The sequence below is a fragment of the Cetorhinus maximus genome, chromosome 3, assembly GCF_964194155.1.
Source record: "Cetorhinus maximus chromosome 3, sCetMax3.hap1.1, whole genome shotgun sequence".
In the NCBI taxonomy this organism is placed as follows: domain Eukaryota; kingdom Metazoa; phylum Chordata; class Chondrichthyes; order Lamniformes; family Cetorhinidae; genus Cetorhinus; species Cetorhinus maximus.
The window spans coordinates 154213103-154237372 of NC_135881.1; the positions used below are offsets into that span (position 1 = coordinate 154213103).

General features: G+C 42.1%; 1 protein-coding gene across 3 annotated transcripts in view; it reads left to right on the forward strand.

Moving 5' to 3' along the window:
• Positions 1-24270, forward strand: part of LOC144678972 (triple functional domain protein) — a 663567-nt gene that overhangs the window by 489129 nt on the left and 150168 nt on the right. For all 3 annotated transcript variants that reach the window (XM_078539119.1, XM_078539117.1, XM_078539118.1), the window contains one exon: positions 2409-2652. In XM_078539119.1, the coding sequence (XP_078395245.1) occupies positions 2409-2652 (244 nt within the window). The remainder of the gene's footprint in view (positions 1-2408; positions 2653-24270) is intronic.

The following is a 24270-nucleotide window of genomic DNA, read 5'->3' on the forward strand; positions in this document are numbered from 1 at the left end:
AGGGATACAGTGCAGAAAGATATTGGACCATTTACAGGAGTAGCCAGCATCTATGGGCAAAAATTTCCCCCTGTCGGTGGGGTTGTGCAGGGGCAGGCGCAAACCCGATGGGCACCCCCGATCGGGGCCGCACCACCATTTTACGTGGGCGGGCCTTAATTTTGATGTGCGCCCAGAAGCGCTGAGTGCTCCCTTTGCGGACAGGGGACGATTCCCTGAGTTGGGGCTTGCACTCTTTCGCGTGCATGCGCACCCACTAAACTGAAAATCTAAATGACGCGCGGTGACGTCAGGATGCTCGCCCGACGTCACCACAAGTCATTTTATGCGGGCCCCGCCCCTGTTCGCCGACCCAAAAATTCCTTGTGATGTTGTATAAGGCAAGCCCAAAATTTGTAACGGGTATATTTGTGAAGAACTTGCAAAGCAAATCTTCTGCCCATCCATGCATGCATTGTTGACTCTATCATCTGCAGAGAAGCATAGTTTTCATCAGAAATGATTGATGATCAGAGAGACTTAAGATCTCTAGGTTGGATTCAGGGGATTGAATGTCACATACTTCGGAAATGAAATATTTTCACTTTTTGGACACTTTGTGAGAGCCATTAAAAGAGCCATGCAAATTAATTAAAAAAACAATATGAATAGTTAATACATAATACAGTATAGGTATATGTATATATAAATATAGATGTTTTGAGTACTGTGATTGAGACGTGCAATAGTGTAAAATGGGTGATAGTAAATTGGCAGAGAGATAAAACAAGCTGTCGATTTAACCTGTTTATACTGCACACATTCAAAATCTGTCCCTATAATTATTTATCAACTGTTATTTAGCTCCCTGGCCAGTGACTCTGGACCCCAACCTTCCAAACCTCAGCAATAAATCTCCCATTGTCTTAATGACCACTATATGATCCACTCCAATCCAGGAATGGCTCTGCTTTCAGCGCTGGCCCCAGATTATCCCACACTGGGGCCTCTCTACTTGAAACTCCAGGTCTCAGATCCCTTCATCTGTAGCTGCACCTCACCTCAGTTTACTGAGTTCCTGTCTCCCTAAGCTCTTGTTTGGGAAGGAAGAGAAGAGAGGGATTGACTCGTTACATGGGTGGCAGAGCCTTTTAGCGTTGGGAATTTGGTCATCATTGGGAGCTCACTGTTGGTCCTTTACCAGTTCTAACCTGCATTAAATCATGAAAATGATTGAGCCTAGCATCAGTGAAGAAGATCTGTTCAAAGAAAGAAAAAGCATTTATTTATATGGCACCTTTTGCAACATCAGAATATCCAAAGCACCTTACAATCAATTAAGTACTTGTTTTGAAGTTGTACTGTATAGAATTCACAGGGCAGTAGATCCTTTCTGGTACAATAGGTCTATGCCAGTGTTTATTCTCCCTCCAGTATACTTCATCTCGCCCTATCAACATATCCCTCTATTTATTTCTCCATCATGCATTTATCTAGCTTCCCTTAAATTATTTATGCTAGTTGACTCAACTACTCCATGCTGTAACAAGTTCCACATTCTCATCTCTCTCTGAGCAAAGTTTCTTTTGACCTCCCGAATGTGATGTAGGAAATGTAGGCAGCAAGGTCCTACAACCAGCAACGGAATAATGATCAGCTAATCTATTTTACTGATGTTAGATGAGAGATAAATATGGGCCTGGACACAATGGAGAACTCCACCATTCTTCTTCAAATGGTGTCTTGGAATCTCTTATATTCACTGAGAGTACAGATTGGGCCGCTGTTTAAAAGCTCATCTGCATCTCCCCACAGTGCAGCAATACACTTAAGTGTCAGCTTAGATAATGTGCTTAAATCTCTGGAACTGAGATCTTGAGATGATGAATGACCCAAAGTTAGCAAAGTTGGGAACTTGCATAAATGAGGTGTCAGTGAGTACTAAAGAAATGCTTGAATTTATATAGCCCCTTTCATGGCCTCAGGACACCCCAAAGCACTTCACAGTCAATGAAATGCCTTTTTGAAGTGTAGTCACTGTTGTAATAGAGGAAACGCTGATGTGGCATCACCAACTGACCCATGAGATCCCTCTACCGAGACCCACCTTCTGCGCACCTGAAACCATGTCATGGACAAGCCTGTCTTTTCTTCAACCTAGATGCCACATTGACAAGATCCACTGGTAGAAATATATAAAACTCGTATTTAGCTTTCTGACTCAAGCTTTTTTGTGTGATTTTCTTTGAAATAAATTGCGTGATTTGCTCAATGCAATGTTTAAATATTTATTAGAATCTGATTTTTTTTTTTGTACACAATTTTGCATCAAGAGGGAGTTTTAAACTATTTTTTGTAAGTGGAAGATTTTATTTTTGTTATGGTCAGTATGCTGCGTCATCTTTGTGTTTCTTTTCTCTCCTTCACAGCTGTCCGGTGGGTGTGAGTTAACAGTCGTCATCCATGATTTCTCAGCAACCAACAGCAATGAGCTGACCATTCGCCGGGGCCAGACTGTGGAGGTTTTAGAGAGGCCTCATGATAAACCAGACTGGTGCCTGGTCCGGACAACTGATCGGTCCCCTGCTGCAGAAGGAGTTGTTCCCAGCAGTGTTCTATGTATTGCACATTCACGTAGCAGTATGGAAATGGAGGGCATTTTCAACCATAAAGGTAAGATTATTAATTACGATTCTAGTTTATAATGTGCTTATCTTTAATTCTGAGTTACGCTGGAAAAACATAATGCAGAATCTAGTTCACCTAGTAGTGCTTTGAAGTCAGTAAGCCAAACAAGTTGCATTATTTCCATTTGATGCTTGTTTGTTTGGATTTCCAGTGGAACACAGTTAGCCAGGTTTTTAGGGCCACCTTTTCATGCCCAGATTTTCATGCCTCTGTCTCTGTCGGAACGGAGTGGGGAGGGATTTAAAAATGGCGGACAACACAATTCCGGGATTCCCACCCCCATACTTGTCGTGTGGGATTTTTGTGACCTCAGGTTAAGGATGCAGATAGTGAGCCCGCAGGCAGCAATCTAGCCCTTGCCTACTCCATTCCAGGGTGGGAATTTTAGACCCCCCACTATTTCCATGGAGTCGGGCCCATTTTGTTAGGAAATGTGGTGCACAGCACCTAAGAGGAGTTGTGAACCATGGGAAGCCTAGTCCGGAGCTTGGAACCTTTTGACAGGTATGTTCATAAGGTGGTGACAACTTTACGTGTCATAATGTAAGAATGTATAATAAGTTAAATATGTTTATAACATAGTGATTAACAATAGACCTTTGTTTAGAACAGATATGTGACCATGAGGGTTGTGCGAGGGGTGAGCGTAGGATGCCTAACACTTATTTACTGAAATAAGCCAATGTCCTAGTGAATGAAGGCAGACCCCCTAGCTTGCTGACCTCAGCATCCACCTGCCTCCGTTCCCACCTCGGACCTGCTTCTAGAGGCGGCAGGCCCCAACTCCTGCTCACCATAGACTCCCCATCATAACATAACATGGGCAGACACTGTCTGGCAAGAGGCAATGCCAGGAAATGGCCCAATTCTCAATTCCCACCTCGAGGATGAAAATCTGGGCCCTATTATCCTCATTTTGTACAGTAGTACTCTGGGCTCTCTGTATTCTGCTCCTGCCGGCAAGACCAGCTGACCCTAGAATAATTTGTTGATTTGCTGGCTCAATTCTCTCCCATTGGCACCCAATTGCATCTTCAACAACTGCACTTCCCAGAGATCCTAGAGAGATGACCAAACTGCTTCTTTTAAGTCATTCACAGTTGCGCAAGCATAGATATAAGTGTGGAGTCAGTTGCAGCTGCAATGATGTTAGTGTAGGTACTGACTGCTTCACTGGAGTTGAGCACAATGCCTTTAGCACTCACCTCTGAATCTCAGCATGCCTATGACTGGTGTTGATGCACATGTCCAGTGGCTGAAATCACAAGGAAGTAAAAACATTGAGCTGATGGTTCAACCTTTCCAGTGCCAGCTGTGATTGTGCTTACAGAAGCACAGTAACATAGGGGAACACTGTTAGAGAAGATTGAAGCAAGTGAATGTGGCAAAGAAACACATTTAAATATTAATTTAATTCATTGGATGTGTGCGTTGCTGGCTGGGCCAGCATTTAATGCTTATCCCGATTTCCCGTTGTTCAGAGGGCATTTAAAAGTCAACCACTCTTGGTTGCTGTGGGTGTGGAGTCACATGTAGGCCAGACCAGGTAAGGACGGCAGATTTCCTTCCCTAAAGGACATTAGTGAACCAGATGGGTTTTTACAACAATCGGCAATAGTTTTGTGGTCATCATCAGACCTTTAATGCCAGATTTTCATTGAATTCAAATTTCACCATCTGCCATGGTGGGATTCAACCCCAGGCCCCTGGGTCTCTTCATTACTAGTCAGTGACAATGGCACTATGCCACCCCCTCTCCATGACATTTAAATGTCGTATGTGATCAGCATTGTAATTTAGGCAGTCTCAATTGTCGTTACTAATGTGTAATTGCAGGAGGGCCACACCAATATGGCAGATAAAGATTGTCTCTTTAGTCCTGTCAAAATATTGATGATGATTGCATGCAAACTATTTATGCAGATAGAAATCTAACAACTCCCATGCAAGTCACAATCTTATTCCTTTCAGAGGATTGTCCCTTGATTATAATGGAGGATTCTAATTCACATATTTAGAGCTGCACAAAAAGCGGATGCTATCCTGTTTTAAAATTGTACAAGCAAGTGGACACCAGTTTATTGGCAGGGGTGGGGAGTTTCTCATGTCTTTACATAGGAAAATCTTCCTAGAAGCAGTGACCTGGAATTTCTTGAAAATTTATGCCATTATTCAATCACAGAAGTTCCTGGGAAATATAGCTTGTTGATTTTTTATGCCATTTGCTCTGCTTCACCAATATCTTTGCAGAAGCAGATAAAAACTAATTAAGTTAATTCACCTTCCCCACCCTCCACCCTCCATTCAATGCAGTAGTGATGGCAAACTTTCTTGATTTGCTGAAGAAAAACAAATGCATGCACACACATGCATGCACACACACCCACCCAGCCATCACCACCACCACTCATTGCGACCAACAATAACGACAATGAAACTACCCTGATTGGTAAATAGGTGCAGTTCTGACATTTCTATGGAGACTTAAGCAAATAATTCAATTCCCTTGGCAGCTTGCTTCTGCATTGCTATTGCTACAGTTTTTATTTCCTGGGTCGATATATCCGTGTGCACTGAAATTGAACCCAGTGCATTGGGTAGAAAAGCAGCTTGGTCGGAATGGCTGTCGCTACAGAGTCTTTGCATACAGTAATCAGTAGTTGATGCTTGTGTGAGATGAAAAATCTCTAAAAAACCTCATTAAACAAAACTAAAAGCGATAAAAGTAAATGTTATTTTTGCTAATACTCAGAAAGATCAAGTTAGATAAATTGTCAGTTATCGTTGTTGTGACTGTCCTTCGAACCGAGGATGATGTCTGCTCAGGTTCATGAGTTTCTGCCATGGGTCTTCATGCGACTGAACAGGCCAATTCTTGATTTACACATCTTTGGGCATGTGGGATAGGACATCTCACAAGGTAGTGGGGCCCAGAGTGCAGGATTTGCTTTCTTTTCTTTCCTTCTCCGTTGCTGCACTTTCTCATCATGAAAGCGTTTGATTCAAAGCATGATGCAGCTTTGAATGATAGAAACATAGAGAATAGGAGCAGGAGTAGGCCATTCAGCCCTTCGAGCCTGCTCCTCCATTCATCATGATCATGGCGGATCATCCAATGCAATAGCCTGCTCCCGCTTTCTCCCCATATTCTTTGACCCCTTTTGCCCCAAGAGCTATATCTAACTCCTTCTTGAAAACATACAATGTTTTGGCCTCAACTACTTTCTGTGGAAGCGAATTCCACAGGCTCACCACTCTCTGGATGAAGAAATTTCTCCTCATCTCAGTTGACCATTGAGATGGTCTACCCCGTATCCTCAGACTGTGACCCCTGGTTCTGGACTCCCCCACCATCGGGAACATCCTGCATCTACCCTGTATAGTCCTGTTAGAATTTTATAGGTTTCTATGAGATCCCTCCTCATTCTTCTGAACTCCAGCGAATATAATCTTAACTACGTCAGTCCCGACAACCCAGGAATCAGTCTGGTAAACCTTTGCTGCAATCCCTCTATAGCAAGTACATCCTTCCTCAGATAAGGAGACCAAAACTGCACACAACATTCCAGGTGTGGTCTCACCAAGGCCCTTATAATTGCAGCAAGACATCCCTGCTCCTGTACTCGAATCCTCTGGCTATGAAGGCCAACATACCATTTGCCACCTTTACCACCTGCTGCACCTGCATGCTTACCTTCAGCAACTGGTGTACGAGGGCATCCAGGTCTCATTGCACATTCCCCTCTCTCAATTTATAGCCATTCAGATAATAATCTACCTTCCTGTTTTTGCTACCAAAGTGGGTAACCTCACATTTATCCACATTATACTGCACCTGCCATGCATTTGCCCACTCACTCAGCTTGTCCAAATCACACTGAAGCATCTCTGCATCCTCCTCAAAGTTCACCCTCCCACCCAGCTTTGTGTCATCTGCAAATTTGGAGATATTACATTTAGTTCCCTCATCTAAATCATTAATATATATTGTGAATAGTTGGGGTCCAAGCACCGATCCCTGCGGTATCCCACTAGGCACTGCCTGCCATTCGGAAAAAGACCCATTCCTACTCTTTGTTTCCTGTCTGCCAACCAGTTTTCTATCCATCCCAATACACTACCCCTAATCCCGTGCACGTTAATTTTACACTCTAATCTCTTTTGTGGGATTTTGTCAAACGCCTTCTGAAAGTCCAAATAAACCACATCCACTGGCTCCCCCTCATCAACTCTACTAGTTACATCCTCGAAAAATTCCAGTAGATTTGTCAAGCATGATCTCCCTTCGTAAATCCATGCTGACTCTGTCCGATTCTGCCACTGTTTTCCAAGTGCTCAGCTATTAAATCTTTTATAATGGACTCTATAATTTTCCCCACTACCAACGTCAGGCTGACTTGTCTATAATTCCCTGTCTTCTCTCTACCTCCCTTTTTAAGTAGTGGGGTTACATTAGCTACCCTCCAATCTGTAGGAACTGCTCCAGAGTCTGTAGAATCTTGGAAGATGACCACCAATGCATCCACTATTTCTAGAGCCACATCCTTAAGTACTCTGGGATGTAGATTATCAGGCCCTGGGGATTTATCGGCCTTCAATCCCATCAATTTCCCCAACACCATTTTCCTACTAATACTGATTTCTTTCAGTTCCTCCCTCTTGCTAAACCCTGTGTTCCCCAACATTTCTGGTATGTTATTTGTGTCCTCCTTTGTGAAGACAGAACCAAAGTATGTATTTAGTTGGTCAGCCATTTCTTTGTTCCCCATTATAAATTCCTCTGTTTCTGACTGTAAGGGACCTACATTTGTCTTCACCAATCTTTTTCTCTTCACATACCTATAGAAACTTTTACAGTAAGTTTTTATGTTCCCCGCAAGCTTATTCTCGTATTCTATTTTCCCCTTCTTAATCAATCCCTTGGTCCTCCTTTGCTGAATTCTAGTAGCAAGCTCCTCCCAGTCACTAATGGCAATGCTGCCACGCTTCAAGGAGAACTTCAAAGTATCTTTGAAGTGTTTTCTTTGTGTCCCCCCCGGAATGCTGGCCATTTGAGTTGAGGAAGGAGGACCTGGTGGGGGAGATGGTTTTTGGTCATTTTGACAGAGTGTCCATCATAATTGATTTTTAGGAGTTTTGTCTGAATGCTTATGGAGTTGGCTTCAAGAAGGACACTAGAATTTGTTTGACAATCCTCCCATTGAATCTGGAGGATGTGGTGGAGGCATTCGGCTCTTATGTGTCACTGATACACAATCCAGATCTCACTGCAGTGTAGGAGTGTGGTGACAAGAATTGCTCTGTCCACTAGGATTTTTGTTGACTTGTGGAGGTTTTTGTTGTCAAACACTCACTGATGTAGTTTGTAGAAGGCTGAGCTGGTGCAGTTGATCCGATGTTGGATCTCCTCACCAATGGTGGCCTTTCGAGAGAGTTGGCTGCCAAGGTATGGAAAGTGTTCAACACATTCCAGTGTCTCTCCTTCAACATATGTGGGAGGTAGAACATTTGGCTGACCAGATGTCGCTTGACATGAGTTTTCTTTTGGCAACATTAAAGGACAGGCCAAGTTTCTTGTTTGCAGAATTGAAGAGATGGAGATTGGCTTGCCAATCTGATGCAGAAGTGGGTAACGACACTGTAGTCATCCGCAAACTGTAAATCACGTATGACTGTGGTGGTCAGATTAGTTTTGGCACAGAGGCGACTGAGGTTAAAATGTTTTCCACCTAGGCAGTATTTAATATTCACACCAGAGGGCAACTGATCCTTAATGGGGTAAATAGCCACTGTCAGGTAGATTGTAAATAACATGGGGGCTGTCACACAACCTTGCTTGACCCTGGTCTGGATTTTGAAGGCATCTGTTTCAGATCTCCCACTTAAGACAGTTGCAATCATACCATCATGAAGCAATTGTAGGATTGTGATGAAGTTTCTTGGACATTCAAATCTTTGGAGCACATTCCACAGAACCTCGCGATTTACTGAGTCAAATGCCCTCGTCAAGTCGATGAATGCCATGAAAAGCTCCTGATGTTGTTCAGACATTTTTCTTGAATTTGTCTAGCAACAAGGACCATGTCAAAGGTTTGTCTGGAAATTATAAAGTCACATTATGTCTCTGGAAGGATTTCCTCCCTCAGCCACAGGAAATAGGTGATTCTGGAGAATGTCTGTCAGGATTTTCCCTGCTGTGGGCAAGAGGGAAATAACTTGATAGTTTCCACAACATGGTTTGTATCATGTCTTGAAGATAGTTACAACTGTTGCATTCCTGAAGTCGGGAGGAAGTTTTTTTTCCTCCCCAATCTGTAGGATAAGTGTGTGGAACCTTAATGTGAGCAAAAGCCTATGAGCTTTGAAAACTCAGCTGCCCCTCCCCAGGAAGGTGGGCCTCACTGAGGGCGGCGATGTCAAATTGAAGTCTTACTAGCTCATGTGATGCGATTGCAGTTCTTCTTTTCAGACAGTCACTGTTGAGATTATCCATGAGTGTTCTGACATCTCAAGTCTCAAAATTTAAAGTTTTCTTTCTTAGACCACAAAAATGATGATCCACAGGGTGTGGTTCCTCAGCCAGGGCACTTCTTCTAACCCCTCCCCATTTGGGGTGAATAGAGGGTATCCTGAAGAGGACTGCTCAGTCACAGATGCTGCTGCCCAAAGACACCTCTGTCCCAATATAGGTGTCCAATGACCTTCATGTATCTGTGGCCTGTGTGCAGATTCTCGACTAGGGGCTCCCAAGCTCACAGCCCTGTGCCTGTCAACAATTCTCCATCGCCTGGGATTTGGGAAACAGACCTTGGTAGAGCCTGTACATGACTTTGTTTAACATGGGGACCTTAGGGTGCCATCATTGTCCACACGTTCTTGACGGGTTGGTGGTCAGATTTCATTGATGTGTCAAGCCGATGGACCACTTTGCCTGCAGCCTTCCTCCACCTTTGCAGCTGGTGAGAGGTACCGTCTTTCTTTCCTTGTTCTGCCATTGAGGACTTTTTGGACCGCACTTTGTCTGGCACCTCCGCCTGACCTTGCTGCCATGGGTGGCCTTAACATGAGCAAGGAGCTCCTGATGGCATTACCCAATGGATCATTAGAGCACTCAAATCTCTCCATCACCTCAAGGCAGTGATCACAAAGACACTAGATAAATTTTTACCTTTATTGGTCATAGGCTATGCCTTCATCCTCTCTGTGATGTATTTAAATCAGCTTCTCAGTAAATTAGCTTTTCAGTTCACCACAGAACAGTCTAATTTATGGTTTATATGATTGTATCCTTTTCTGTTCAGAATGAAATAGTAAATCTTTTTAAATCCAAGCCAAAAGAAAACACATTGCTTTGTGGCATTTTTATTCCCTGAAACAAACTTTCAGCCTGAGCAACAATTTACTTTAAGCACAAAATCAAGGAACAAGATAATGTGCATGCTTATAAATAGGCAGACAGCTGGGAAGGAAAGATAAATCTAGTCACAGGAAAACATCATGGGCGCACACTAAATAAGAGAAAACCAAAGAAGACTGAAGAGTGAAGAAGCACCCAAAGAGGTTTTAGTTGGGGTGCCATCCAGTACATGTAACACCACCTGTTGTTTTTAATAATGTTTATGTTTTGCATGTGGGCCAATGTGCTACTTTAAATATACGGCTGAGTCAGAACCGAAAATGTCAAATCTGAATTTGTCCAATGTTGGTAGTTCTGGCTAAGTGGGCAGTTTGGAAGCTGTTTGAAATTTAGAGAACCGAGTGTAAATCCCTGTATTCATTGACATTCACACACCTGTGATTCCCACAGTGTGGAGGTTTTGCCAGGTAATCTTTTAAAGGAAAGGGACTGGCTGAAGTTTGGTTTTTCTTCAAAAACCCTAAAATATGCATTCAGGTAGGTCACTTAAGTCATGGAAGATCTCACGTTCCTGATTCAGAATTCTTTGCTTTGTTACCATTTTAGAATTGCAATTGAATAGCTTTCCCAAAGAACCAAATGAATCAAATGCAGCTTTGTTTCATTATCTTCTATTTTAATGACAAACTAGTGACTGTCCTCCTTGGGGTTGGAGGTAAGCTGGATCTTTTTAGGGTGAAGGACAGCAAGCCTGGTGAAAGTTTTGAATTGAGTCACTCTTTTGTGGCACTTCAGGTTAACTAATAATCCAAATCAGTCAAAACCACAGTATTCCAGAAAGTCATTAATAATTGACCAGCCAGTCTGGCCCATTGATGGATACAGTAAGATGAAGCTGTTCAGGGGCATGGGAGAGTTGGTTGGATTGCAGAGTTCTTGTTTGGTTGCAGGCAATTTTGCAAACTAACAATTGCTCCATACTGCATGGCTTTAGCTGGTTCAACTCCAGCAATACCTCTGTCCACTATTGGGTGGCCTTAAACCTTAGCTGTTGCCAACTTGTTTTAGATGACTGGATATAAATGAGTCAGCTGCTTCCCTACAGAGAGAGAGTGCATTTCACATTGGGCAAACACAGTTTTTACATGGATGGATTTCCCAGTACTCTGGAGATTCTTGTGATGGTTGTGGGTGTCTGGGCATCAGCTGATGAAACAAAACCTGTTATGTTAATGTGACATCGGTTTTGAGTGCAAGTTTTGAGTTTTCACAAGGATGTTTACATATTCATTGTTCTGCTGAATGTTTTTGATTTATTTACTTAATATTTACTATTTACAAAGTAATCATAAATGGAGGTTTTATGGGAGTGAATTGCTTTCCAGTGAAGTCAGTGGAAAAGAAATTCAGATAATGTTGAAAACAGACTTCTGATTCACTGTGAGCCTTTTTCCTGCTACTGGCCAGTTTCACCCCCTGTTTGTGTTATGTTTATATGTCTGTTTTTGTTGTTAAAGATGAACAGTTGAAATGTTGCCTTTGTTTTTGTTGCACTATTAACGGCTGTGGGATAAATATTCTCTTAATAGTTTTGTTTTTATTCTGCAAACAGATTTAATAGGAAGGAGCATTTCAATTGCAATATAGCAAGATTTAATAGGAAATTAACTTTATATTAATTCCTTGCATATACAGGATATTTAATCACAGTTCAGTCATTATAAAGGTAGTAGTGCTAGCACCTTGTGGATTGGCATGTGATACTTGATTGCACAAGATGAAAAGGAACAGTCCAATGATAACACAAGTGTCCACCTCTTTTTCATTATCTGTAATGTCATTGAATGTAAAATCATGTAGATTCAATCATATTCATAAAGCTGATTGAAATGTTGCTGTTGCTTAAATTTAGAAAACATTAACTGATGTCTCCCATTTACGCTGTAATGTTTCAAAGGACACTTGACCACTATATCTACTGTTTCCCACAACATCTGTGTAAATTTAACAAGATTTAGGATTACCTCATTCCTCCTTAGTTTTCTGTGCCATTATGTTGTTCTTTTCACTTGTTTCATTAAGTCTTGTACTCATCTCCTGAGTGATTGCTGGGGGGAAATTCTTTTTTCATAATTTGAAAAGCTGGAAACTCAACTGTAGCTGACAAATCCCTGGCTGCAAATTTACTGCAGAAAGAAACTTCTTTTGCAGGTAAGCAGTAAATCAGTAATGAGAGGTCTTCAAAGAGGCGATAGTTTGGATAAGGACTAGACACATTCCAAAAAGGAGGAAAGACTAGCACCCAAAATTAGAATATCCTGGATGACTAAAGATATAGAGATTAAAATGATATAGAATGTGGAGACTTATGATAAAAAGCAGGCTCATAATACAGCAGAGGACCAAGTTGAGTACAGAGGAGAACTGAAAATGAAATAAGAGCGGCAAAGAATAGATGATAAATGAAAATAAGTTAATGGGTAGCATAAAAGGCAACCAAAAATCTTTTATAAATATATAAATAGTGAAAGGCAAGAGGGCAAGACTGAGGTACAAAATGAGTACTTTCTGCCTGTCTTCACTAAAAAGGAGGATACTGTCACAATAAAGGAAGAGATGGTACAGAATTTGGATAGGATAAAGTAGAGAAAGAGGAGGTACTTAAAATACTGGCAGTGCTCAAAGTAGTCAAGTTACATGTTCTGAATGAGATGCATTCTAGGTTGCTGAGAGAAGTAAGGATAGATAGAGCAGAGATTCAGGCCTTAAAATCTTAAATATGAGAGTGGTTCCAGAGGACTGGAGGAATGCCAATGTTTCCTACCTGTTCAAAAAAGGGGAGAGGGATAAGCACGGCAACTTATAGGCCAGTCAGTGGTTGGGAAACTTTTAGACGTAATAATGTGGGAGAAAATTCATTGTGATGTGGAAAAATGGGGGCTAATAGATGACAGTGAGCATGGATTGTTAATGGAAAATTGTGTTTGACTAACTATTTGAGTTTTTCGATAAGTTAATGGAGAGAATTGACCAAGCTAAGGTGGTTGATGTTATGTATATGGATTTAAAAAGGTGTTTGAAAAGACAAGACATAGAAATTGGGAGATGCATGATAGGTGAAATGTTATGCAGGAAAGTGTGAAGTGATCCATTTTGGTAGGTGTGTGACTGCTTCCTGGATCAAAATATCCAGTACCTCTCCCCTCCCTGATGCATTGCAACCCAGATGTCAGCTCAACAACTCTGAGCCAAGGTTCCTCAAGTTGGAGACACTTCATGCAGATATGGTTGCCTGGGTTCATGCTGCTCTCCACAAACTCCCACATGCTGCAGATGCAGCACACATCCTGCACTACCATCTCTATCTAACCTTGTTTTATACATTTAGCCTTATGTACTTAATTCCCTTGGTTCATTTTAAACTATTTAACTAACCAAATTACCACTCACCGACTTCTTAATTTCTCACTCAATTTACGACACACTCAGGTAATGTCACAAGCTGTGGTTACATTCTGTGCCTCAGCACAAGGAGGAGACCATTCGGCCCATCATTCCTGTGCTGCTCTTTGGTAGAACTGTCCAGTTAATCCAGCTGTTTCCACTAGTTTTTCCCCTTCAAATATTTATTCTTTTTTTTGAACAGTACTATGCTATCTCTTTGTCAAACCTTTCGTGCATTTTATCTTCCCTGGCTCCATTCTCATCCCCTCAATATTAGCTTTTTTCAATCTACTACATTAGTCTTTGTCTTACTTATGTCTTTCTGAGTCATTACTTTAAACAACAACTTGCTTTTATACAGAGAAAACCCTATTATGTTGTAATCAGAATTGCCTAGATGTTCTCCTTTGCTCACTTCTCCTATTTGTTCTGGTTCATTTTCTGTTACGAGATGCAGAAGTAATTCCCGCTTTGCTGGGTTTCTTACATACTGGGCAAGAAAGGAATCTTGAACACACTGTCGCTGGGTCAAAATCCTGGAACTCCCTCCCTAACAGCACTGTAGGTGTATCTACACCACAGCGATTGCAAGCGGTTCAAGAAGGCAGCTCACCACCACCTTCTCAAGGGCAATTAGGATGGGCAATAAATGCTGGCCTAGCCAGTGACACCCACATCCAGTAAATGAATTTTAAAAAACACTTAAAACTTCACTCCCTTTCCCCCCCACCCCTTCTTGAGGTGGTGTAAACAGATTCAGTAATAAATTTTTGAAGTGAATTGGATAAATATTTGAAGGGGAAAAAATTGCAGAACTATGAGGAAAGGGATTGGGACTAATTGGATAACTTGTTCAAAGAGCTGGCACAGGTGCAATAGGCCAAATGGCCTTCTCCTATGCTTATCATTTCCATGACTTCTCTCTCTGTTGTGTGTAGTTTTATCCTGATATTCCCTTATCCAAATCATATTTTTATTCAGCCATTATCAATTCAAGTACTTGCACAGCTCAAAATTGAACCCCGGTAATAAAAAAAACTCCCAGTTACCACCAGTTAACCCCCTGGTATAATCTCTAGGCTGGGGGAAGAAAGTGAGATTATATGAATTAAAGAATTAATTCCCAATTATATAAAGCAATCCAAGGAGAAATGAACAAGCATTAGATTTCACAATTGTAATAAATCAAATATTCTGTCTATAATTCAGTTTGCTTCAATAAGTTTATGCCACAATTTTAATAACTTGTTCAAAGGCCATTCTCAACAGTGTAAAATACTGCATTTCCTCATCCATGGTGGGCGAGGGGCAGGGGATTAACTTTTCTTTTAAAACTACAAGACCTATAGTGGATGTTGAGAAACTGATACTTCCAAATAGTATGTTTTGTTTTTTTCCCCCTTGAATCACAATGGGGGAACAGCACTAAATCCTGGCAATTTCTCATGGCTATGAATGGGCCCCAGAGATACAAGGAGCAGGAAGGACCACTTATAAATATTCTGCTGTAATTAATGACCTTTAAAAATCGCAAGAATTCCTTTTGAGAATTAGTATCCAGGAAACTGTTCATACATTCCACTGTAAAAACCAGCATTTGAAATTTCAAAAATGTCTAGAGCTCTGTGATTTTGGTTAAAAATCCTTAATACTGGTGAAGTGTTCTATAGTTTAATTCTGACCCAGCCTCAAGATGCACAAGATAAACTTATACAGCCTCTCACAGTCTAGGCACTGTGTCTTGTACCAAGGAGTACTTGTCCCAGTAGCACCGAATATTCCAAACAGGACATCTGTTTAGTAATTTAAATACCTTGCCTGCATGGAGTTACCAATAGATTCAAATGTTTAATTTTATATTTTCATAACTGAATTTCACTGATAGATTACATGTAGAAAGTGATGACGGAAAGTTCGTACTCTCCTTTTCATCAAAAATGGGCTACCCACTGGTTTCCATGTATTCTTGGTAAACACTTGGGAGGGGGAGGAGCTTGCAAATTTACTTACTTTTGTTTTTGTATTTTTAACAAAGTTTAAAGATACATGTTGATTGCATCATAATTCAGACTGGTATGCTTGGACAGGTTGTATGTCAGTTTTTCCGAGAAGTTTTATTTTTTTCTAACTCTTTGGGCAGAATTTTACGGCAGTGGGATTTTACATTCCCACTTAAGTCAATGGGGTTTATAATGGCTCGCCGCATTTTACGGCCCCGTCCCCACTGAAACAGGGCCGTAAAATTCTTCCCTATGGCTCTAGCAGAACTGGGGAACAAGGGGGATTGCTGTTTGGACAACTGAAGGAGACCAGAAAACACTTTCCAGCTCAGAGTCACCTGTTCCTTTCATTTAAGCATTTCCTGATTTATTTTTTAAATCAGGTGAAAATTTTGGACAGCCGAAACTTTGTTCTCCATGCTGTTTCTCAGAACTAAGATTTCTGCTGAATGTGAGTGGCACGTGCCTTTTATAATATATTGCAATGTCATTCCACATTTTCCGTCCCTACCGCAACAGACCCTGCCACCTGGGGTGGCCAGAAAATCCCGGCTAGTGGTGGGGCTGTGGTATTTGTCAACAACTTCCAGACATATAGGCTGGATTTTCCCATCCCTGATTGGGTTGGAATGGAGCCAGGCCAGTAAATAAAATGACTGTGATAAGCGTGGCCAGAAGTCCCACTTCTGTTTCCACCCTCCCCTATATTCCCATAGGCAGGTGAGAGCATGGGCCTTGGAACAGGCCCACACCCATTTTGAGGCCAATTAAACTTGTCCTGGACATATGAAAAGCCCATCTCCCACAACTTTTTGAATTTTCTGGGAGAGGGTCAGAGTTTAGCAGCTGCATGAATCAGGCCAGCTGAATGGAAGCAAGGATCATGTCTGGGGCAAGTCCTGGGGGCTGGAAGAGCTTAAATGTTGTTCAAAGTTTAAAGGACTCACCCGTTGAAATTAAAGTTGCAGCAGCCCATCACAGGTCAAAGGAGGAGTCAGCGTTAAGAACTTGTGACAGGTAAGAGGATTGCCACCTTCATGGCATTGTGTTGTGGGCATCAAAACAATGAGCATGGCTGCATAGTCTCCACATGAGCACCAGGAAGGGTTTAGGTGGAACTGGGTGCTGAACTCTCATTAGTCAAGAGCATTGGATTTGAGCAGCAGCAACCTGCACAGGAAGGGCAGAGCACCAAGCATCAGGAAGCCAGATGAGAAGAACAAGTGATGCAAAGGAGAAGGAGACACTATCCTGAAACAGGATCAACAGGCAGAGATGAAGATGCCTGGAGATGACTGGGAATCAGTGCCGAAGGAGACTGTGACTCTCTAGGCAGATGGTCACAGGCATCTGTGCCCTTGTCTGTGCAGACCCCTGAGGCACTGTGCTGCAGTGCATCACCAAGGAGACAGATGTCCTCTTTACTGATGCTGGATAACACATCAGAATCACAATTGATGTCACATCACAGGCTCAGAGGACTCTGGGTCCAGTGCCTTGTACCATCAGGTGATACTCCGCAATACCTCCCCTGTAAGGGTCTTGGGTCATTGTGGTGGTCTGCTGCACTCTCCATAATATGGCCCTCCTGAGAGATGCGGACCTTGGGGATGGTGAGGCCCTGGGAGAGGACAGCTCATCAGCAGGGGAGCAAGAGGAAATAGAGGAAGAGAAATTGGTGGTGGAGGGAGATGACGCTAAACAGAGAGGTGCCCTTGCTACATAATGAGGTAGTCGACGGTTGCTACTCTCCTCTCTTTCAAGGCTGCCAGTCCTGCGGCTCTCCTATGCCATCTCAGGTCTCTGTGGTGCAGTGCAGGCTCTTCCTCAGGACAACCGGCAGCCTCAGTGATGGCTATCTAGGGTGTCTGAAACCCGCCTCCATTCCTGCCCTCACTAGCTTTAATTGGACAGGAAATCCATGTACATATCAATTAAGAGTCCACTCCTGGGAAAATCTGAAACAGTTTGTTTCCCATCGGAGACGAGTTAGTGACACACAAACAGACCCGGCTCCTGTTTCCCATCTCCAAGGGAAAGATCCAGCCCTATGTTAAAGCAATAAAGCAAATTTGTAGCCTGGTGTTTTCCCTTGGAAAGGAAGAGGAAATTATTGGGTGAAGGAAGCTTTGACAGAAATTTGGGAGCACGCTACCTCCCAATCTCTCAAGTCTCAGAAGATCCACATCATTGACAACAAAATGCCTTAAATATGAGGAGGCTGAGAAAAGTTTTATACAGCAAATCTCTCCTGCTCTGATTCCACACAATCTAAACCTCTGTGTTTCTTTTCCCCTTACCCTACTTGCCCTCCAGAATTAACCTTGCTTCCCCTGCTGGTTCTTGAAAACTGAAAGCTAATTATATCCTAAGTTTTAAGACATTTTCCCCCTTAATTTCTCCAACATTTTCTGTGTTTATATAGCAAAGTTATCCTGAACCAACATCTGTATTTGCACAGCTGAGTAACTTTGATTGTTATGTGAAGCTGATTTATAAAACAGGCATTTAAGATCTTTATATTTAGACAGAGTTTAACTGTGAGTATGTTGCAAGTTGTCAGTATGATCCTGCACCTGGATTTAAACATAATGGATTTAAGTTTGACTCTTGCAAGTTAAAAAATAACAGGTTAAGATCAGGAATAAGCCATTCAGTCCCTCAAGCTTATTTCACCATTCAATTTGATTATGGCTGATCTGTATTTTAACTCCATCTACCCATCTTAGTTCCATATCTCTTAATACTCTCCACTAACAAAAATATATCAATCTCAGTTTTGAAATTTTCAATTGACCCACAGACTCAACAGCTTTTTGGTGGAGAGAGTTCCAGACTTCCACAATCCTTTTTGTGACAAAGTGCTATCACCCCTGAATGGCCCAGCTCTAATTTTAATGTTATGCCTCCTGATGCGAGACTTCCCACCAGAGGATATCATTTCTCTCTGCCCTATCAAGCCCATTTATCATCTTTAACACCTAATTTAGCTCACTCCTTAATCTTTAATATTCAAGGGATTACAAGCCTGGTTCATGCAACCTATCCTCATAATTTAACTCTTGTAACCGTGATATAATTCTGGTGAATCTACACTGCACCCCCTCCAAAGCCAATATATCCTTCCTGAAGCGAGATGACTAGAACTGAACTCAGTGCAGCCTATTCAAGAAGAAAGAAAGAGCAATAGTGATAGGGGATTCGTTGGTTAGGGGAACAGACTGGCCATAGACGTGATTCCAGGATGGTATGTTGCCTTCCTGGTGCCAGGGTCAAGGATGTTACAGAGTGGCTGCAGGACATTCTTCTGGTGAAATTATTGAACAGCCAGAGGCCGTGGTCCACATTGGTACCAGTGACTTAGGTAGGAAGGGGGATGTGGTCCTGCAATCAGAATTTAGGGAGCTATGTAGAAAATTAGCAGACAGGACCCCAGATGTAGTAACCTCCAGATTACACCCAGTGCCATGTGCTACTGAGTACAGAAATAGGAGGATAAGGCATATGAATGCGTGGCTGGAAAGATGGTGCAGGAGGAAGGGCTCTAGATTCCTGGGACACTGGGACTGGCTCTGGGGTGATGGCACCTATACAAGCTGGATGGGTTGCACCCGAACAGAGCTGGGACTGAGTTCCTTGCAGGGTGTTTTGCTGGTGCTGTTGGGAGGGCTTTAAACTAACTCAGTGTGGGAACCAAGAGAAAATATTAGAGAGGAATACCAGGGTGCACAAAATACTGGGAGGGACAGATAGCATTAGAATAGAGAATAATAAGTTAACAGGTAAAGTCGGGGTAAGGGAGAAAGTAACAAAATCTAAATCAGGGCTACTATGCATGTATGTGAATGCATGGAGTATAGTGAATAAGATTGGGGAGTTATAGGTGCAGATTGCCATGTGGAAATATGATGTTGTGGCGATAACAAAGACCTGACTCAAGGAAGGGCAGAACTGGGTGTTAAATATTCCCAGGTACAAGGTGTTCAGAAAAGATAGGAAAGGAGGAGGGGTGGTGGTATTGGTTAAGGAGAGCATTGCAGTGCTGGAGAATGAGGATGTCCCAGAGGGTTCAAGGACAGAATTAATTTGGCTAGAGCTAAGGAACAAAAAGGGTGCAATTACATTGCTCAGTGTAGTCTATAGACCACCAACTAGTGAGTTGGAAGTAGAAGAACAAATCTGCAGGGAAATTACAGAGAGATGTAAGCATTATAGTGTAGTTATAATGGGTGACTTTAATTACCCGAATGTAGACTGGGACAGTGGTAATGTAAAGGGCGGAGAGGGGCAAAAGTTCCTGGAATGTGTTCAGGAAAATTTTCCACAGCAGTATGTGTCGAATCCAACAAGAAAAGACACACTGTTGGACCTGGTTCTTGGAAATAAGGTGGGCCAAGTAGATCAAGTGTCAGTGGGGGAACATTTAGGAGACAGTGATTATTGTGTTGTACGTTTTAGGATGATGATAGGAAAGGATAATAGACAACTCAGAGTAAGAATAATTAACTGGATGAGAGCCGACTTTGATGGGGCAAGAACAGAGCTGGGTCAGATAGACTGGAATGAAAGATTGACGGGAAAAAACTGTAGCTGAACAATGGGCTACCTTGAAAAAAGAATTAGTTCGGGTACAGTCAAGGTTTATTCCATCGAAAGGGAAAGGTAGGACAAACAAATCCAGAGCTCCCTAAATGAAAAAAGAGATAGAAATTAAGATAAAGAAGAAAAAGTGTGCTTTTGATAGGTGACAGGTAGAAAATACAATTGAGAACCAAGAGGAATACAGAAGGTTCAGAGGGGAGGTGAAAAAGCATATTAGAGAAGCGAAGAGGGATTACGAGAAAAGATTGGCAGCCAACATGATAGGAGAATCCCAAAATCTTCTATAGGCATATAAATAGTAAAAGGGTGGTAAAAGAAGGAGTAGGGCCGATTAGGGGCCTAAACGGGAATTTACACATGGACGAAGGGGCCATGGCTGAGGTATTAAATGAATACTTTGCACCCATCAGGTGGATGCTACCCAGGCCTTGGTGACAGATGAGGAAACTCGGTTGCTAGAAGGGTTCAGAGTTGATATGGAGGAAGCGTTGAATAGACTGTCGGTACTTAAAGTTGACAAGGCACCAGGATCGGACAAGATGCATCCATGGATATTGAAAGAAATAAGAGTAGAAATTACAGGGGCACTGGCCATAATTTTTCAGTCTTCCCTAGACTCGGGAGATGCCAGTGGACTGGAGAATTGCAAACGTTATGCCCTTGTTCAGAAGAGGTTGTAAGGATAAACCCAGCAATTACAGACCAGTCAGCTTAACTTCAGCGGTGGGCAAGATTCTACAAACAATTATTCGGGATAGAATTAGTAGTCACATGGAAAAATATGGGTTGATAAGGAAGAGCCAGCAAGGATTTCTAAAGGAGAAATTGTGTTTAACTAACTTGCTGGAGTTTTTTGAAGAGATAACAGAAAAGGGCAATGAGGGTAATGCTGTTGGTGTGCTGTACATGGACTTTCAAAAGGCATTTGTTACAGTGCCACACATCAGACTTGTGAGAAAAGTTATTGTTTGTGGAATAAAAGGGCCAGTAACAATGTGGATACAAAATTGGCTGAAAAATAGGAAGCAGAGAGTAATGGATATTTTTCAGGCTGGGGGAAGGTTTCTAGTGGAATTCCCCAGGGGTCGGTATTGGGACCCTTGCTTTTCCTGATATATATTAATGATCTAGATCTTGGTGTGCAGGGGGCATTTTCAAAGTTTGCGGAAGATACAGTGTTTGGGAGTGTTGTAAAGTGCGGGGAGTACAGTGTAGAACTTCAAAAGGACATAGACAAGTTGGTGGAGTGGGCAGATAGGTGGCAGATGAAGTTCAATGTGGAGAAGTGTGCGGTGATGCATTTTGGTAGGAAGAACATGGACAGGCAACATAAAATAAGGGGTGAAATTTTGAAAGGGGTGCAGGAGCAGAAAGACCTGGGTGTATATGTGCATAGATCATTGAAGGTGGCAGGACAGGTGGAGACAGCAGTTAATAAAGCATATGGTATCCTGGGCTTTATTAATAGGGCCATAGAGTACAAGAGCAAGGAGGTTATGCTGCATTTATATAAGACACTCATTAGACCTCAGCTGGAGTATTATGTACAGTTCTGGGCACCAAATTATAGGAAGGATGTGAACACATTGGAGAGAGTGCAGAAGAGGTTTACAAGAATGGTTTCAGGGATGAGAAACGTCATCATGAGGATAGATTGGAGAGGTTGGGAACTGTTCTCCTTGGAGAGAAGAAGGCCAGGAGGAGATTTGATAGAGATGTTCAAAATCATGAGGGGGCTGGACAGAGTAGATAGGGAGAAACTGTTCCCACTCGTAAAAGGATCAAGAACGAGAGGGCACAGATTTAAAATGATTTGCAAAAGAAGCAAAAGTGACGTGAGAAAAAACTTTTTCACACCACGAGTGGTTCGGGTCTGGAATGCACTGCCTGGAAGTGTGGTGGAGGCAGGTTCGATCGAGGCATTTAAGAGGACAATAGATGATTATTTGAATAGAAACTATGTGCAGGGGTATGGGGAAAAGGCAGGGCAATGGCCCTAGGTCATAATGCTCATTTGGAGAGCAGTGGTGCAGACACAATGGGCCAAATGGCCTCCTTCTGTGTCATTAAAATTCTGAGATTCTGCAGCATAACTTCAACTCCTTTGTGTTCCAGTCCCATTGAGCTAAAGGCCAACATTCTATTTGCCTTTTAAATTTTTTTTAACTTTTCTACTAGTTTTTCGTGATTTTTGTAATTGGATCTCTACAGTTTCTAGCTTCTCACCATTTAAAAAATGGCGTTCAAATAGATTCAAATATTGCTTACCTGGTGCTTAAATAGAAAGCCAAGTCTAGAGAGATAGTTTTTCTTCAAAGTATGCCCTAATTTTACAGTGAAAAAATAATATACTCAATAGAATTTACTCACCAAGAGACTATCAGTTTGACTCTGTCCCTCTGTAGGCTGGTAAGCTCAGAGTACGCAGCCTGCAGAATGATGTTTCAAAGTCCTATTGTTGAAGGATGACCTGCAGTAATCTCTCCTATTTCTATGTAACTGCTCTAAGACAGATATTACCAGAACAGCCTAATGATGGGATGGCAGGATTGTCGTATGAGGAGAGATTGGGCCGACTACGCCTGTATTCACTCGAGTCTAGAAGAATGAGAGAGGATCTCATTGAAACGTATAAAATTCTGGACAGACTGGATGCAGGATGATGTTTCCTCTGGCTGGGGAGATCTAGAACAAGGGGTCACAATCTCAGGATATAGAGTAGGCCATTTAGGACTGAGATGAGGAGAAACTTCTTCACTCAGAGGGTGGTGAACCTGTGGAATTCTATACCACAGAAAGCTGTGGAGACCAAGTCACCAAATATATTTAAGAAGGAAATAGATTTCTAGACTCTAAAGGCATCAAGGGGTATGGGGAGAGAGCGGAATATGGCATTGAGATAGAGGATCAGCCATGAGCATATTGAATGGCGGAGCAGACTCGAAGGACCGAATGACCCACTCCTATTTTTCTAAGTTTCTATGATGAGAAAAATTGGTTTGAGGTTCTCTAGAGTTAGGTATAAAAATGTCAAAGAAAAGAATTGACAAATTTTTACTATGAAATGGAATAGTGATTTGCACAAATAGTATTTGCCTTGATTCACCTTCCTCTTAATTGCTGAGAAAGTAAAGCCTACTGCTTTAGATGTGAAAGGAAGAGATATTTTTTAAGTCCTAGGAATAAATACCTGACCTTTCCAGATGTCAAGTGTTCATCAATTTTCAAAGCTGAGGTACTGACCGTGCAAGCTTTATATTTATCTCTTAATGAGATAAAAGAATGCTGCCGAAGGGAATTCTGCATCTCTGCAAAATGTTGTCACTTCCAAAATTATTAATCATAATCCCATTTAAATATAATGGCCCAAAAATATTTATTTTTTGTTCTGGAGCATATTGAAGCACCAATGTGATGCCTGATTTAATGGTTTCCAATCTCAGGTGCATCTCGCTGGAGGGACAGTAATTGAGAGATTGATGTTTTCTTAAAAAAGGAGGATGTCTTAACACTAGGTCATTCCACAGAGTTCCTAACAGTTGGGTTCAGCATGACAATAGTGGAGACCTGGAAGCAAGCGGTGGGTATGATACCTGGTATAGTAGAGACCAAGAAAGATGAAGGAGTGAAATACCCTACAAAGAAGTGTTCTAACTTTCAAAAACAAAGAAACCTTATAAGTTTCGCAGCATGCTTTACAGTTTCACTGTGATGTCTAATCCATTCTAAATTGAGTAACAACCTAGGTCAGTAAGATCCCAAGTTGCTTTTACATACCACCTATAGGGCTTTGCTGAAGGACATTGACATAGCTCTTTAGCTCTAAAATGGTATGTGGGATAAAACTGTGGGCTGGATTTTACACTCCTCCGCCAGCAGGTTTGAAGGTGGGGGAGGGGAGTCTTGTCAAATCCAGTAGGTAGCCTGCTCATGGTCTACGCACCCACCCCCAACCTGTTTTATAGGGGGTGGTGGAGTGCCAGGCGACCTGCCTGACCTTGGGCCTGTTGAGGCCCTTAAGCGAGCAATAATAAGGCCACTTAACAGCCTTATCCCTCTGACACCACTATTACCTGCTGTAGGGGGCTGCCCACACCAACCTTTTTTTTTATTCATTCATGGGATGTGGGCTTCACTGGCTGAGCCAGCATTTATTGCCCATCCCTAGTTGCCCTTCAGAAGGTGGTGGTGAGTTGCCTT